General features: G+C 39.7%; 1 protein-coding gene across 1 annotated transcript in view; it reads right to left on the bottom strand.

Moving 5' to 3' along the window:
• Positions 1 to 461: 461 nt before the first annotated feature.
• LOC115229611 (cAMP-dependent protein kinase catalytic subunit 1) overlaps positions 462 to 16,928 on the bottom strand; it is a 62,571-nt gene continuing 46,104 nt past the window's right edge. The window contains exons 9-12 of the mRNA XM_036499271.1: positions 5,177 to 5,272; positions 2,911 to 3,033; positions 2,559 to 2,723; positions 462 to 643 (exon numbers count right to left, since the gene is read on the bottom strand). Coding sequence (XP_036355164.1) covers positions 518 to 643; positions 2,559 to 2,723; positions 2,911 to 3,033; positions 5,177 to 5,272 — 510 coding nt within the window. The 3' untranslated portion in view covers positions 462 to 517. The remainder of the gene's footprint in view (positions 644 to 2,558; positions 2,724 to 2,910; positions 3,034 to 5,176; positions 5,273 to 16,928) is intronic.

The following is a 16,928-nucleotide window of genomic DNA, read 5'->3' as shown; positions in this document are numbered from 1 at the left end:
GAGCAGAAGTAGGAGGTGATAGAGTGGAGGAAGGGGGAGAGGGGAAGTAGGGACGCCACAGTGGGTGTGTGTGCGGTCAAGACATGCAGCATCTCTCCTCGCAGCTGATAACGGAGGTGGTGGTGGTCATGGTGGTGGTTGTCCATTGGCAGCGACACCGAAAGAAATATTTAAAGAGAGAGGAAAGAAGAAAGGAAGAAGTCGCTGGTGGTGGGGAGGGGGTAGATAGGGGACATGTAGGGGGGAGGGTAGAGTAACAAAAAATAAATAAAAAGAAACAGCCACGGAAGAAAAACTTGTTGGAAGGGGGGGGGGGAGTGTTAAATAAGTCCTGTTCATGCTTGTTGTTGTTGTTGTTGTTATGGAAGGGGGGGAGGTATATTATTATCATCAATATTAACATTATTATTATTATTATAATTATTATCATTATTAATGTTTCTTGGTATTTTTGTGTCCAGGTTTTACTGTTTTTTGTGTATTTTTTTGTCTCTTTTTGTTTTTTGTTTTGTGTTGTTTAAAAGTCAGCAAACTCTTTCGCACACTTCTCTGTGGAGGAGATCCTTAGTGGCACCTCCTCGTAATCATCAAAGTTACTTGCATCCCCTGGGCCTTTACATTTTGGAATAAAAGGAGCTTCAACCTGAAACAGAAGGAAATAAAAATCAATTAACAAAGGGAACAGGATACACACCACCACATCACATAACAAAAGGCGAGAGGCTCTCAAACGCAAAGTATCCTAACAAGGGTACCCACACACACCCTTAGGGTACCATGCAGAAACAGGCATAAATAAGCAAATGTATGGATGAGATAATGATTTTATGCCAGAATATTGCTGGGCATAGAATGACAGGTGAGACTCAGGTGTGGCTGAGTGGTGAGACATTTGCTTCCCAACCACATGGTCCCAGGTTCAATCCAACTGCTTGGCATTTTGGGCAAGGGTTGTCTATTATGGCCTTGAGTTTGTGAGGGGATTTGATAAATGGAAAATAAAAAGGCCTGTTGTGTGTGTGTGTATATACACACACACACACACACACACAAAGAGTGTTACCCATTATATGATGACAAGTAACTTTGAAAGTATAATTTTGGCCACCCTGGGGTAATATCAGAAAATATGGCATAAATACAATATTTATAATTTAACTTTTAGGACATTTCTTGATGTTTAATTTTGAAACGAACAACATTTTTATCACATCATAATTAAATAAAACAAATTACTCATTTGTTTATTTGCAATAAATATATGTTATTATTTTTCTAAATTTTATGAACAAAATCACAACCTATTCCAACAAAATCCTACTTCTGCAAAAGTTTGTCCAGTATTGTTCAGAAACTTATCATTGCCTGCCACCAAGCCTAGTATATACATTCGTCCAGCAACGTCTCCGGCTAATTCTCTCTCTCTATCTTGCTTCTATTCTCTTTCAAAGATGATGTAAAGTGAGATTTGACAAACCAGCCAACCATCAACTATTGTTATTATATTTGATTGTATGGTTCAGAGATTTAGGTGCAGCCATGCATGACTAGGATACAGTCACTGCTCACAGACTGCCATCTGTAAGGAAGCCGCCAGGCGCCAAACACTGAGCTGGAGGTGGGTGGCACACTGAAAAGGGTCAACATAATATTTCCCAGCACATCATTTGTGTGATGTGGAAAATATTCCATCAATATTGCACGGAATGATGTTGGCATCAATTTTAAAATCCATCCAAAACTTCGATGCTGTGTTCTCTTCGCTGCCCACTACTAAAATTGAACTCAGGACACATGCCATTACGTCACAACTACTTTACCTCAACCGGTCCAGCCCTCTTTAATACGAAATCTGTCAAAACAGAAACAGATCCAATAAAATTCAAAAGTTCACAAAAAATCCCGGACCAACCTCCTACACCCGGATATGTCTCCAGATATAATGACTCTTTGCTAGAGTGGGCCATGGGGCCCCATATATGACTAAAAAACTTCACCAGGTGGTGCTATTAAGTTAGACATGGCCCAGGGCCTCAACTGGCAGAAACCCATCAAAGTTTATCACAGTTGTCTCCCTTATACTGAATACACAACTTTCCTTGATTGAACACCGACAAAGACGGAGCCAAGATTGCAGGAAATAGCAGCCAAATCACCCTCAAATCACAAAATATTTTTTTTCATTTTATTTTTAGGAACAATAATCAAGACCCTGAAATAGAAAGGACAGTCATGTCTGGACCGTATTATTTCTTTTGGATCAGGACTGACCTGGAGCTCAACAACAACACAGAAGGAGACATTAGATAAAGTAGTCTTAGATACACTAGGTCTGGAACACATTTGATCATTGGACTGCTTGGATCAGGACTGACTTGGGGCTAAACAACAACAAGAACACATTCGATAATGTAGTCCTTGGTACACTGTAACTTTAAGCTGAATAATGACAAGTAAATGCTGATACTCACACTCCAACTGAGTGTGGCCCATACGCACCACACTCACCCCCCACCAAACAACCACTCAAGTCCCCCCACCCCGTTGCCAGTAGTTACCTTCTTCTGGTAGATGGCAATCCATTCTGTGGTGGCAAACCATTTATGGTTCTTGATGTCGTTGACGCCATTCTTTAAGTTGCCGTATCGTTTGGTGAGATCCACCTGCAGCAAGTTCCGCAGCAAGTCCTTTAGGTCAGAGCTGAAGTGCGACGGGAATCGTACCTGTAATACAATGGGGGTAAAATTAGGCAGAGACAGAGGAGAAATGAAGATGAACATGCGTATATAATGCATATATACACAAACATACACACACACACACACAGGGAATCTATTCCCACAAATCAACCCCTCCATAGCATTACAAAAATCGAGGGGCCAGTTTCCAATTGTGGCCCCTTACACTTACCTTGCCAGAAACAATTTTTTCATAAATCTGTATAGGTTGATCAGCAAAGAATGGAGGATATCCTGCTGCCATTTCATAGACTAGTACTCCGAGGGCCCACCAGTCAACAGCCTTGTTGTAACCCTGGGAACAACAAAAACAATTATGTCTTAGAAACAGGGGCCAGAGAATATATACACTTACTGATCAGTGATTATAAACAGGGATTCGTGACAAAGAACAGAGACTAGAGATCCCTAATGAAAGACCTTTTGTAGTTGTTACATTTATTATTATTATTATTATTATTATTAAGGTAGTGAGCAGGTAGAATTGTTAAGATGCTGGGTTAGATGCTTAGCGGTTTTTCGTCTGTCTTTATGGTCTGAATTCAAATGCCGCCAGGATTGACTTTGCCTTTCATCCTTTCGGGGTCGATAAATTAAGTACCAGTTACACACTGGGGTCAGTGTAATCGACATAATCCCTTCTCCCCCAAAATTAAGTACCATTTGAGTACTGGGGTCGATGTAATTGCCTGTCCCCCTCCCCACAAAATCCAAGACTTGTGCCCATAGCAGAAAGGATTGTTATTATTCTAGAGTTGTGTGACATTTGGTAATTTGAGGCAAATTTGTACTGCATCACCTGCTGCTACACATCCATGTTGCTGGGCTGTGTGCAGCATTGTTTGCTGGGCTGTGTGCAAACTCTTCCTGATTTTGTATTTTGTTAGTTTTACTTTTCTCTTGAGGTGTGCTGCAGCCTTTTGTATTACTGCTCGTGTGTTGAGTGTGTAATGCATTGGTTATCTAGCTTGCTCATGGAAGTTTATTATTATTAAGGTGATGAGCTGGTAGAATTGTTAGCATGCTGGGAAAAATGCTGCTAAGCATTTTGGCAGTCTTCACATTCCGAGTTCAAATTCCACCAAGGTGGACTTTGCCTTTCTTTCTGTCAGAGTCGGTGAAATAAGCATCAGTTGTGTACTGGCGTCAAGAAAATCCATTAGCCCTCTCCCTTAAAATTTCAAGCCTTGTGCCTTTACTAGAAAAGATTATTATTATTATTATTATTATAATTCAATTTTTCTTTGATTTGTATTTGATTCTATCTTCCAACCGGGTCACAACCACAGACATAAGGCACATATAAGATGGAGAGAAACATCCTGAAAATGGGGTCAGTTGATGTCAACACAATTTTTTGAGTCTCATAGATTGAGGGTTTCCCAGGGATCTGATCAAAAAATTTGTCAGTACCTTTCTTAATCATTCCCTGGGCACCCACAACAACAGGGATGGTTTGGGTTTTTAACTGCCACATCCTAAATATTTCAATCTCAAGGCCCTTATATTTCAACCGTTTTTCAAATTCCTTTGCTCAGGTGTTTCTATCAGTTCGTACCTCTCCTATCAATTAACAAGCATGTCTTTTTGCCTTATGTCTTTGACGACAATGAGGTTTAATTTGCTTGTCTATATGTATTCCCATAATCAACAAAAGATGGTAACATTCTCTCCCTCAGTGACTGGCTCTGGATGGTGTTCATACCAGTTCTTAGGTGCAGGATATCACAGTGATGGAATATGCTCCAGGGCAAGTATTGGCCAACTCAATGGGGCAACGACTGAGCAACCGGCAAAAATGGGGTCAATGCTCTCAAGTTTGTCATTGCAGGGTCTACACTTTGCGTCTGCCCCTTCTGCTTGATAGTTCTGGGTGATGAGACTCTTGTCTTCAGCTGTTTTAGGCCTTGTCTCGTTTGTAGAAAAGTTTTTTTCTTTTTATTAAAAACATTTAAAATATTCAATATATATTTAAAATTTTTCATTAATTGAATTATTATTTCTAATTTATTAAACACCCTTAGTATTATTAGACACTTGCAGAAAAGTATGTGTGTGAGTGTATAGATTAGATAGATAGAGAGGGGGAGCTATGAATCACTGATATAAGCCCTTTATATACTTCATCTGCCCCCTTTAGATATATATATATCATATAGATATAGAGTCCCACTGTAAGCCCTAAATATTTATTTGATCTTAAATACATATTTCACTGATGCCACTAGAGAGATAAATCATTAGATATGATATAAACTCCTTAAACCACATAAATAGATATCTGATATAAACCCCTTAAAAATATATCTGATGTAACCCCATAAATATATAATAGCCAGGCCTTCAAATGATTTCTTTAGGATTCCCTAAAACTATATAGCAATGGGCAGGAGTTTGTTATTCTTTGACATAATGTTCCTCTTGAAGAGGTCCTTTACCTTGCTGAGAATAATTTCAGGGGCCAAATACTCCGGAGTTCCACATAAGGTCCATGTTCTTCCTTTAACTCGTTTGGCAAAACCAAAATCTGTTACCTAGGGAAAAAAGAGAGAGAAAAGGTTGGCATTGGAACAGTGTCCTTCAGAAATTAGGAATTTAAGGGTTTTTACTCATTCTGATTCAAGATGGGAAATGATTTGATAAGGACCATCATTCGATTCCTCAAATTGTAAAAATTATTTTAATAATATTGGATGTTTTCTGCAACAAAACAATTTCCCATCTTGTATCAAAACACACACACACACACACACACAGGTATCTATGTTAGTAGAAAGTCCGTTAACCATTTCATTGTTGAGGTGTTTCCAACTGGTCAGAATAAGGAGGTGCATAATATTCTGTAAACAAGAGAAAGGTTAGCTTTGTTTTCGACCATGCCCCTGGTCATCTTCAGATGTAACGGAGAAGGAAGGATTGCTATCTCAGAGAATGGCTATTAATTAATGGTCTAATTAGTTCAGTGGAAGGTGAATGTGAGAGGAGTGGGGCTTTAAAAGGTTGGTGGTACATGAGAGGAGGGAGAAGTTGTCTTGTAGGAGAAATAGGGGTGGAAGGAAGGAAAAAATGTGGAAGGTGACATGTTTTAGAACTGCCTGGGTCACATGTAGGGGATAGTCTGGGAGAAGAGGGGGGGAGCAGAGAGATAGAGAGAGAAAGAAATAGGTCACATGTCAGAGAACAGTTTTAGAAACAACACCTAAATAAAAGATGGGATGGTCATGGATGGAACATTTACACTCTGCATAGATGTTGTAATTACACTGTTCCACCCAGTTCAAGGGATCGTATCCTCACACTAGCAACAGTATAGTGCTGCTGGATAAAACATCTTATTGTTTTATTGGGGTGGCTTCTGGCACATTTTTGAAAGGGACTTTGGACTAAGACTGTGTCACAGCAGGGACATAAAGGGCTGGCTCCCTCCTGGGTATTAGTGGAGACATAAATACAGGTTCTTGTGATAAAATAAGCTTCAATTAAAGAGAACGGCCGTGAATGCAGGCAGAGGAGATGCATTTCGTTTTTATTCTTGAATGCAATTAAAAGTGTGTCTAATGATATTTGATTTGATTTTTCACAAAATACACATTTATTTCCCCACAAAATGTAGGAGTCTCGCTTTTGCAAGAGCGTCGTCTCTTATACACTGGCAAATACAGTAAACCTGGTAAGATTGAACATTTAGTATAAAATTTGTAAAACACACAAAAAGGAAGAGAGGTAATTATTATTAATGAACTTTTGGCATTAATTAATGGCTCGATTTGTTTTGTTTTTTTATATCCCCACTCACCTACAATATGGATATCACATATCCAATATTTTGGAAATAATCTGTTTTTAGCCATTTACTAATTGAAAATTCCTCAATTAATATTCATAGAAGTCTCTGGTCCTGTCTTATAGTTCCACAGTGCAAAAATGCTGTCATCAGATGGTTTACTTCTCAGACAAACAGAAACAACATCTTGGAGTACAATTACTAAAGAGAAAATTCTGGCTTAGATATTGTCATGTGACTTTCCTTCTTTGAGTGTGAAAATAGTTTACAACAGAAAACTCAGAGTAACAGATTCAAGAGGTTTCAGCTTTTAGTAATACATGTATGTGAATGTGTAATAGGTGTAGATTTTTGGTGTACATGTGTGTACATGTAAAAACATTTATGTAAATACAGATGTATACAAGATGACTAAGACCCTTTAGCATTTAAATCCTATTCAAAATTTGTATTTTATTACAATTTTTTAAAATTTAATTTTAATACAATCTTTGCTGCTTTGTTTTGATATCTTTTGAGGCATATATATATATATATATATATATATATATAAAGTCAATTCAAATAAACAAATAATAAAATTAATGGACACATATATATATATATATAATAACTGTAATTATATATTATATATATAATAATAATAATATATGCTCCATTTAGGGAAACTTAGGTTTAGTTGCTCTAAATGGAGTAAATATTATATAAATAATATATAATTACAGTTATTATTAAAAAGGACCAATGTGTGTCAGTCTTCTCCGTAATTTACAGCCTTCGGATTTGTTTACAAATTTATAAATATGTGTGTGTGTGTGTGTGTGTGTGTGTGTGTGTGTGTGTGTGTGTGTGTGTGTGTGTGTGTGTGTGTGTGTAACAGGGAAATTAGCTTTTGTATGTGGAAGATGCACAAGTAGAATAAACTCTGAAAATGTGCAGGAAACAGACTCCACCAACTGCCAGGGGGACAAGCTAGAGGTAGAAGATAGTTTCTGTTATCGAGGTGACCAAGTTAGTAGCAGAGGTAGATGCTCCAAGAGTGTGAGAATAAGATTAGGCTGGGCAAAGTTCAGAGAGCTCCTACCTCTGCTGGCAACAAAGGGCCTCTTCCTCAGAGTGAAAGGCAGATTGTATGATGCCTGTGTGCGAACAGCTATGCTACATGGCAGTGAAACATGGGCTGTGAGGACATGCATAGGCTTGAAAGAAATGAAGCCAGTATGCTTCACTCAATGTGCAATGTCAATGGGCATGTTTGACAGAGTGTAAGCGTCTTGAGAGAAAAGTTTGGCATAAGAGGCATCAGATGTGGTGTGCAAGAGAGACAACTACACTGGTATGGTCTTGTGATGCATTTGGATGAGGACAGCTGTGTCAAGAGATGCCGATCTCTAACTGTGGAGGGAACCTGTGGTAGGGGTAGACCCAGGAAGACATGACATGAAGTGGTGAAGCATGATCTACGAATTTTGAGCCTCACAGAGGCAATGACTTGTGACTGAGACCTTTGGTGATATACTGTTCTTGAGAAGGCACATCAAGCCAAGTGAAATTGTAGTTGTGGTTGATGTTGGTGTCACGTAATCGGCACATAAAGAGCACCTTTCGAGCATTGGGCCTCATAGAGGCAAAGTAGCTGAGTTGCTTTCAAGCGTTGGGCCTCAGACCTTTCGCATTATGTCATGCTTGAGAAGAAAACCCATCAAGCTGAGCAAAATCGCTGCTGTGGAAGATACTAGTGTCACACAAATGGCACCCGTGCTGGTGGCACGTAAAAGCACCCATTAAACTCTCAGAGTGGTTGACGTTAGGAAGGGCATCCAGCTGTAGAATCCATACCAAATCAGACTGGAGTCTGGTGCAGCCTTCCATCCAACCCATGCTAGTATGGACGATGGATGTTAAATGACGATGATGATGATATATATATACATATATATATATCTTATATATATATATATATACATATATAATATATAGTATATATATATAATATATAATATATATTATATATATATATATAGCCACTATGAAAGGCTGCTGAATGAAGAAAATGAATGGGATAAAGAAAGTCTGCCGAATGTTGACTCAACAGAGGGACCTGCAATCCGAGTTGACAGTTCCCTGGTAGTTAAGGCAATTAGAAGCATGAAGACCGGGAAAGCCCCAGGCCCATCAGGAATTACTGCAGAGATGCTCAAAATATCTGGCAGTGTCGGCTATAGCCTAGTCACCCGTATAGTTAACCAGGTGATACATGAAGGAGTCATACCCAATGACTGGTGTAGCAGCATAATAGTCAACTGCTACAAAGGTAAAGGTGATGCCCTGGATACAAATAATTACAGAGGTATCAAGCTGTTGGATCAGGTAATGAAGGTCACGGAGATGGTCATAGCCCAACTGATTAGGGAGAGAGTCAGTTTAGATAAAATGCAGTTTGGGTTTGTGCCAGGGTAAAGCACCACTGTTGCCATATTCCTGGTAAGACAACTGCAGGAGAAATACCTAACCAAAAATAAACCCCTGTACCTGGCTTTTGTTGACATGGAGAAAGCCTTTGACAGGCTCCCCCGATCCCTTAACTGGTGGTCAATGAGGAAACTAGGGATAGATGAATGGTTAGTGAGAGCCGTGCGAGCCATATACAGGGATGCTGTTAGTAAGGTGAAGGTTGGCAATGAGTACAGTAAAGAATTCCGGGTAGACGTAGGAATCCACCAAGGTTCAGTCTTCAGCCCCCTCCTATTTATCATAGTTCTCCAGGCAATAACAGAGGAATTCAAGACTGCATACCCCCAGAGCTCCTCTATGCTGATGACCTTGCTCTAATTGCTGAGTCACTATCAGAACAGGAGAAGTTTCAGGTGTGGAAGCAAGGATTAGAATTGAAGGGCCTTAGAGTCAACCTAGCTAAAACAAAAGTACTAGTAAGCAGGAAGGTAGACAAAACACAAACACCTTCAGGTAGATGACCCTGCTCGATCTGTAGAAAAGGTGTAGGTAGAAACTCTATAAGATGTACCAAGTGTAAGCTATGGACACATAAGAGGTGCAGCAATGTCAAAGGAAGGCTAACTGGGAAGATAGTTTTTGTATGTGGCAGATGCTCAGGAGCAATAAACACTGAAAATCTGCAGAAAACAACTTCCGTTACATTCCAGGGAAAAAAACTAGAAATAGTTGATAGCTTCTACTACATAGGTGACCAAGTCAGTAGTGGGGGCGGTTGTGCTGAAAGTGTAACTGCTAGAGTAAGAATAGCCTGGGCAAAGTTCAGAGAGCTCTTACCTCTGCTGGTGACAAAAGGCCTCTCGCTCAGAGTAAAAGACAGACTGTATGACGCATGTGTACAAACAGCCATGCTACATGGCAGTGAAACATGGGCCGTGACTGCTGTGGATATGCATAAGCTCGCAAGAAATGAAGCCAGTATGCTGCGATGGATGTGTAATGTCAGTGTTCATACTCGACAGAGTGTAAGTACCTTGAGAGAAAAGTTGGACCTAAGAAGCATCAGCTGTGGTGTGCAAGAGAGACGATTGCGCTGGTATGGTCATGTGGCGAGAATGGATGAAGATAGCTGTGTGAAAAAGTGCCACACCCTAGCGGTTGAGGGAACCTGTGGAAGAGGTAGATCCAGGAAAACCTGGGACGAGGTGGTGAAGCACGACCTTCGAACATTAGGCCTCACCAAGGCAATGACTAGTGACTGAGACCTTTGGAAATATGCTGTGCGTGAGAAGACCCGGAAGGACAAGTGAGCCCATCCCGTGTCCTTTGCCAGGGATGTAGCCAGCCCACTTATGCATGCCTTTCCGTCCTTGGACACACAAAGACCTGTTGAGGCAAGTGAAGTCAAAATTGAATTTTGAAATCAAACCTCATCTGACGACTGGCACCCATGCCAACCACCCTTCATTGGACACTAAACTGTGCTTGTGAAGACCTGTTGGGGCAAGTGAAATTGGAATCGAAATTGAACCAATCCTATGACTGGCACCCGGCAGTTGCCAGTGCTGCTGGACTGACTCCTATGCAGGTGGCAAGTAAAGAAACACTGTTTCGACCCTGTGCTTGAGGAGACCTATTGAGTCAAGTACATCAACATCAAAATCAATGGAAATTGTAGTTGTGATACCTGTGCCGGTGGCACGTAAAAAGCACCAACCGATTGTGGCTGTTGCCAGCCTCGCCTGGCACCTGTGCCGGTGGTACGTAAAAAGCACACACTACACTGACAGAATGGTTGGCATTAAGAAGGGCATCCAGCTGTAGAAACACTGCCAGATCAGACTGGAGCCTGGTGTAGCCTTTTGGCTTCATCCAACCCATGCTAGCATGGAAGACGGACTTTAAACGATGATGATGATATATATATATATATATATATATATATATATATAATATATATATATATATATATTATATATATATATATATATATATATATTATATATATATATATATATTATATATATATATATATATATATATATAAAAGCATTAAATGTGGTGTGAAGAGAGATGACTGCGATGGTATGGTCATGTGTCACATATGGATGAGGAGAGCTGTGTGAGGAAGTGCCACACTAATTGTGGAAGGAACCTGTGGAAGAGGTAGACCCAGGAAGACATAGGATGAATTGGTGGAGCATGACCTTTGAACACTGGGCCTCACAGAGGCAATGACAGGAGACCAAGACCTTTAGAGATATGCTGTGATTGAGAAGACCCGGCAAGCAAAGTGAGATCACAGCCAGGGCTGATGCTAGTGTTGCATGTCCAGGCCCATTTAAGAGTACCCTTGATGCGTCGGGTGATTTAATATGCTTGAGAAGACTTGTTGAGTCTATCAAAACCAAAATCGTAGCTATGGCCAGTGCCCCCGACTGGCTCTTGTTCTCACAACACGTAAAATATGTATGGTGTGTGTGTGTATTGTGTGTGTTTGTGTATGTGGTGCATGTGGTGTGTGTGTATGTGGTGTGTGTGGTATCTGTGTGTGGCATGTGTGTGTTTGTTTGTGTGGTGTATGTGGCGTGTATGTGTGTGTGGTGTGTGTGTGTGTGTGTCATGTGTATATGGTATGTGTAGTGTGTGTGTGTGTGTGTGTGTGTGTGTGTGTTTGTGTGTGTGTGTGTGTGTAGATAGGGTCAAAATCCAAGCTGTGTCCTCTTGAAGCACATCTGCTCATCCCAGGATTCCAAATCCGTATGTGGGTGTTATACTTAGGCATATTCAGGAAAATATTTTCTGCAGAGAAATGTTATTGAGCCAGGAGATTGGAAAGTTTTCTGGCATCATTTATTCACCATTACACATGTTTCATTTGTTAATAAGAATTTAAAAATTATACAGGTAGGAGAAAATATGTAAGATATCACCTACTAGAAATATTTCAAACAGAGAATCAAATAATTTGAAAGTAGGCTGTAGTAGAAGACAGTTGCCCCAGGTGCCACGTAGTGGAAATGAACCCAGAACCATGTGGTTGGGAAGCAAACTTCTTAGCACAAAGCCACAACTTTGCCTCCTTTATACTGGTTGAATTCATGCAGACTTTCCATTTCAATCATTAGACTCCCACATTGGCAATCATGTGTTCCTTTGTTTGTTGCACTCAAATCTTTGACCATTGGATTTTTACATCAGTAGCCAAGTGTTAATGTTTTCACTTCACATATAAATGTGTATTTCCTATAGACAAGGGTATATACAAGGGTATTCCTGTTCAACAGCCAGGAGTGGTGTGAGCAGCTGATACTGTATAAAAGGCAGAGGAGGAATTCAGGAATTTGTGATCTGTGGCAGTGAAAGAAGGCCTGGGGTCAGTACAGGGCAGGGTGAGAAGTACATTAGAAAGCTCAACTAATGCCAGTTGTTATTCATCTACTAAAAGAATACTTGTATCTTTCTCCATCACAACATAGGAATGAGAAAGGAAGGGGTGAGGGCAGACTTGGCAGTGGGATGATGGGAATTGTACAGTGGGGAAAAAAATTCAAACAGCGTGTGAGTATGTGTGTGTATGTAATAGGGAGGTATATGTGTGTGTGTGTGCAATGGAAGTGGGATGGTGAAAATTCAATGCTGAAAAGAAAAATCAAACAGCGTTTAAACTCTGTGTATTTGGTATTTACTTGCCAACTCCCGTATTTAGTCATGGCCAACTTTATATGGTCTCAAGTCATACGAAAAGAAAGGAAAACTTGAAAGGAAACAAGCAGTCAAAGGATGTTAGTTGCAGATAGATTTTTTTCACATTAAAAAATTTGGTAATAAAAGAATTATTAAACTAAAAACTTGGTTTTGTACCTTATTTATATATAAAATACTCCAATTAGCCATCATTTTTGATGGCACAGAGCAAGCAACGTTTTTTAATAATGCTAAACAAAGATTTTTATCCTTTCCTGGTGTATGTTTATGTAAGTGATAATAAAATTAATTACATACAGCTGAATTCACACACACAAAATATATATATACAAATATAAAGAACTCAATACATCAAATCAAGTGTTTTATGTATTTTTGCTGCTAAAAGATGACAGTGAATTTGAAGTTTGAAGTCATTTTGGAGGAGTGTTGAAGCTGCTCATTAGAAACTGAATCAGGGGAAAATGTGAAAACTTCTCAAGTCATTGTCAGCCTGTAGCAGCCAAAATAATTTCATGGAATTTAAGAGGAAAACATTAAAATAACAGGTTTATGTTGGCTTGTTTGCCAATAAAATACAACGGATATCCTTCTGTACCTTACTAGCAAAAAAGATATATATATTTACATATAAATACACACACTTAAATTATTATAAAGGACATATATATATAGAGAGAGTGATGCTTTGGCAATACAAATTCTAAAATTACAAAGATACAAAGAAGATTAATGATATATATATATATATATATATATATATATATATATATGTAGAAAGAAAGAAGGAAAAAGAAAGAGAGATGCATGCACATACACATACACACACATGTATAAATATATTGTGGCCATACTGCAGTACCATCCTGTCATGGCCAATTTTGCCTTTCATCTGTCTATGGTCAATAAAATACCAGTCATGTACTGGGGTTGATATAATGAACTAAGCAGTGTCTCTCAGAATTCCTGGCCTTGTTGTCTTGGTAACAAGTTATCATTATCCTCATCAGTTTGCTTCCCAACCGCTTGGTTTTGGGTTCAACTCCACTATCCAGCATTTTGAGCAAGTGTCTCCTCCTATGGCCCCAGGCCAGCCAAAATGTTGTGAGACGATCTGGTAGATGGAAATTGAAGGAAGCTCATCAAGTTTGTATGTGTGTGAGGAGGATATATACACACTAAACACACACATATATTGCATATTATATATATATACACATACATACACACCTTAATAATAATAATGATGATAATAATAAAAATAATAATAATGATAATGATATTAATAATGATAATAATATTAATATTAATAATAATAATAATTGTTATTATTATTATTATTATTATTATTATTATTATTTTTACACCATAAATCCTCGACAGAAACCCTCTCCCTTCCCTGCACATCCCTTCAATGAATTTAATTTCAATTCAAACAAACGAAAAATATTTTTACAAAAGGAAAAAAAATTTAACCAAAACCAAAAGAACATAAATACAGAAAAATATAAAAGGTGCAGTGATTGGTTGGTCCTTTACTCAGCAGTGAAAGAGTGAGAGAGAGAAAGAGAGAGCAGAGTAATACTTTGGTGGTTTCTCCTTAAAATACAGTTTGTGGTGAAGGTGGTGGTGATTGGAGTGGTGGTGGTGGTGGTGGTGGTGGTGGTCAGTACAGTGAAATGACCTTGTGACATTTCAGGTGAGAAAAACATACTCCCCTCCCCCAAATTTGCGTTGCTATGGTGAAGCAGTGGGATTAACACAACATTGTGATGACAATGTCCAGAGGTGGTCAGGATCGGTCAGTTCTATTGTCATTAACCCCAGGTTAGTCCTTATCCTGCAATGAGAAGTATTCCTACCATGACCATCCAATCATTTTCTTACAGACAGGAAAGCAAGGACCACATTAGCCAGCATGTCCAAAGTGAGATTTGAAGAGATTTGGCTACTATTTCTTGTATTATACTAAGTAACCACATTGCAGCCATCTCGGTGTTAAACACTGTCCTGGATTCATCAGCTGACCGGCTTCAAAATGTTAACAATTAATCATTTCTGATATGTTAATTAGCAGATATTAATTAAACATTTTATGGTCTAATTAACAGTTTACAATGGGTTCACTAATTATTATTACTCATGCTCGTTAATGAAAGAATGTCATCTAATGATCCCTCTTCTCTTGTAGTCAAGGGGTCCCCTGTTTCATTCTGTGTGTGTGTGTAACCCCAGGACAGGTCTGATCTTGGGACAATGTCAGTGTCAAAGTGGTCAACAAGAGAGATGGCTCAAACCCTGTCCAAGGAAATAAATCTATTTACAACTCTAGGAGTGGTTGGCATTAGGAAGGGCATCTAGCTGTAGAAAACCATTGCCAAGTCAGACTGGAGTCTGGTACAGCCTTGTCAAACTGTCAACCCATGCCAGCATGGACAATGGACATTAAATGATGATGATGAAGACATACACACACACACACATATACATATGTAGATATACATAAATATGCACGTGCATTTGTGCACTTGTGTGTATATAAGCACATACACACAGAGGGATGTGTAATGTGCAAGAAAGAAGACTGCACAGCTGTGGCCATGTGGCGTATGTGGTTATGTTGCTTCGTAGAAAGAAGTGGTGAGCATTTAATGAGTGGATGGAACCTACAGAAGATGGAGACCAAGGTAGACATAGAATGAAGTGATGAATCTCATGAAGATGATGACAAACACCTGCAGGGTGTAAAAGGGGCTTGACAAGACCCATCCAATCAATATGTAAATGTTGTCACAGATTTAAAATGGTGGACAGGGACGTTGTTGCTATTGCTGTCATTTGTTCCTTCCATCACTCTGCCTGGGTATTGAGTACTTCCTATCAACAGCCCTTTTTATTGTTATCCAGCTCTCTCACACATTACTCCCTCCGCCAACCTTTCCTGTCCCTCCCATCTCCTTTCTACTACATGTACTCACCAACAACCCTCATACAACTGCCTACCACCCTCTCACTTCCACTCCCCTGGTTTTGCTACTCTTTCTTCTACCACCCTCCCCCTTCTCTGGCTCCCCACTCCATTGTGTGGACAATAAAAGATAGAGTGAACAGAGTCCAGTATCTGGTTTCTGTAGCTGGATACTCCTCCTGACCCCAAACACTTTACAGCATGGATTGGGTGCATTTCTTGTGCCACCCGAACTGGTGAGATTGCCATAGAACTCACAAACATTTCAAGGTGACATTAGAAGACAGGGAAAAAAGAATGTTTGACGTTTGAGACAAGTGATCTCGTTGTTTTACATCTCAACACTTTTGCCAACAGAAACATCCTTGTGAAAGGTGTTGGTATAATGGTCTGTAGATGCACCAGCCATCACTTACAGCATCCAAAGTCTGGCAGCTTGTGATCTGTCTCAAAACTACAGGGCACTGATTACACTGGTGGCAACACCAAATGGAATCCTGACCCCTTTTCTACACAAGCACAGTCATTTTCACAATAGCACAGTCCTACAATTCTTTCCAACTTAATAATACTTTAGTCTTTGAGACCTCTCAATTTCAGCTACATACCTACATATACACGTGCGCAGGTGTGTGTATATGCTTCTATGCACTTATGAATAAACGTGTGTGCATATGAGTGTGTGTGTGTGTGTGTGTGAAGAGGTAGCAGGGGAAAAGCACAAAACACACACACATATACAGTCTGTAAATTAGTTGGCGTTAGGAAGAGCATCCAGCTGTAGGAACCATATCACAACAGACAACCAGAGTCAGGACAGCCCCCTCCCCGCTCCAGATCCTTTTGGAGGAACAGCTGTTTGTTCCTTCTCAAGCCACGCCTGGCTCATAAGGGCTGGTTTCCCAGTTTCCTTGGCGTATAGGTTCCCCACCTGCACGGGACGCCAGTCCGTCGCAGGTGAGCTGCAAGATGCTGGAGGAAAGAGTGAGAGAAAGTTGTGGCAAAAGAGTCAGCAGAAGTTTGCCATTACCTTCTGCCGGAGTCGCGTGGAGCTTAGGTGTTTCGCTCATAAACACACACATCGTCCGATTTGAGATTCGAGTCTGTTGCTCTAACCACTAGGCCATGTGCCTCCAGGGCCATGTCAAACCATACAACCCATGCCAGCATGAAAAATGGACATTAAATGATGATGATGATAACACACACATACACAGAATGGGTTTCTTTCAGTTTCTGTCTACCAAATCCACTCACAATGTTTTGGTTGGTCCAA

This window comes from Octopus sinensis, unplaced genomic scaffold (assembly GCF_006345805.1).
Source record: "Octopus sinensis unplaced genomic scaffold, ASM634580v1 Contig13193, whole genome shotgun sequence".
Taxonomy (NCBI): Eukaryota; Metazoa; Mollusca; class Cephalopoda; order Octopoda; family Octopodidae; genus Octopus; species Octopus sinensis.
Note: the sequence above shows the minus strand (reverse complement) of the source record. Positions and strands in the feature narration are given on the sequence as shown.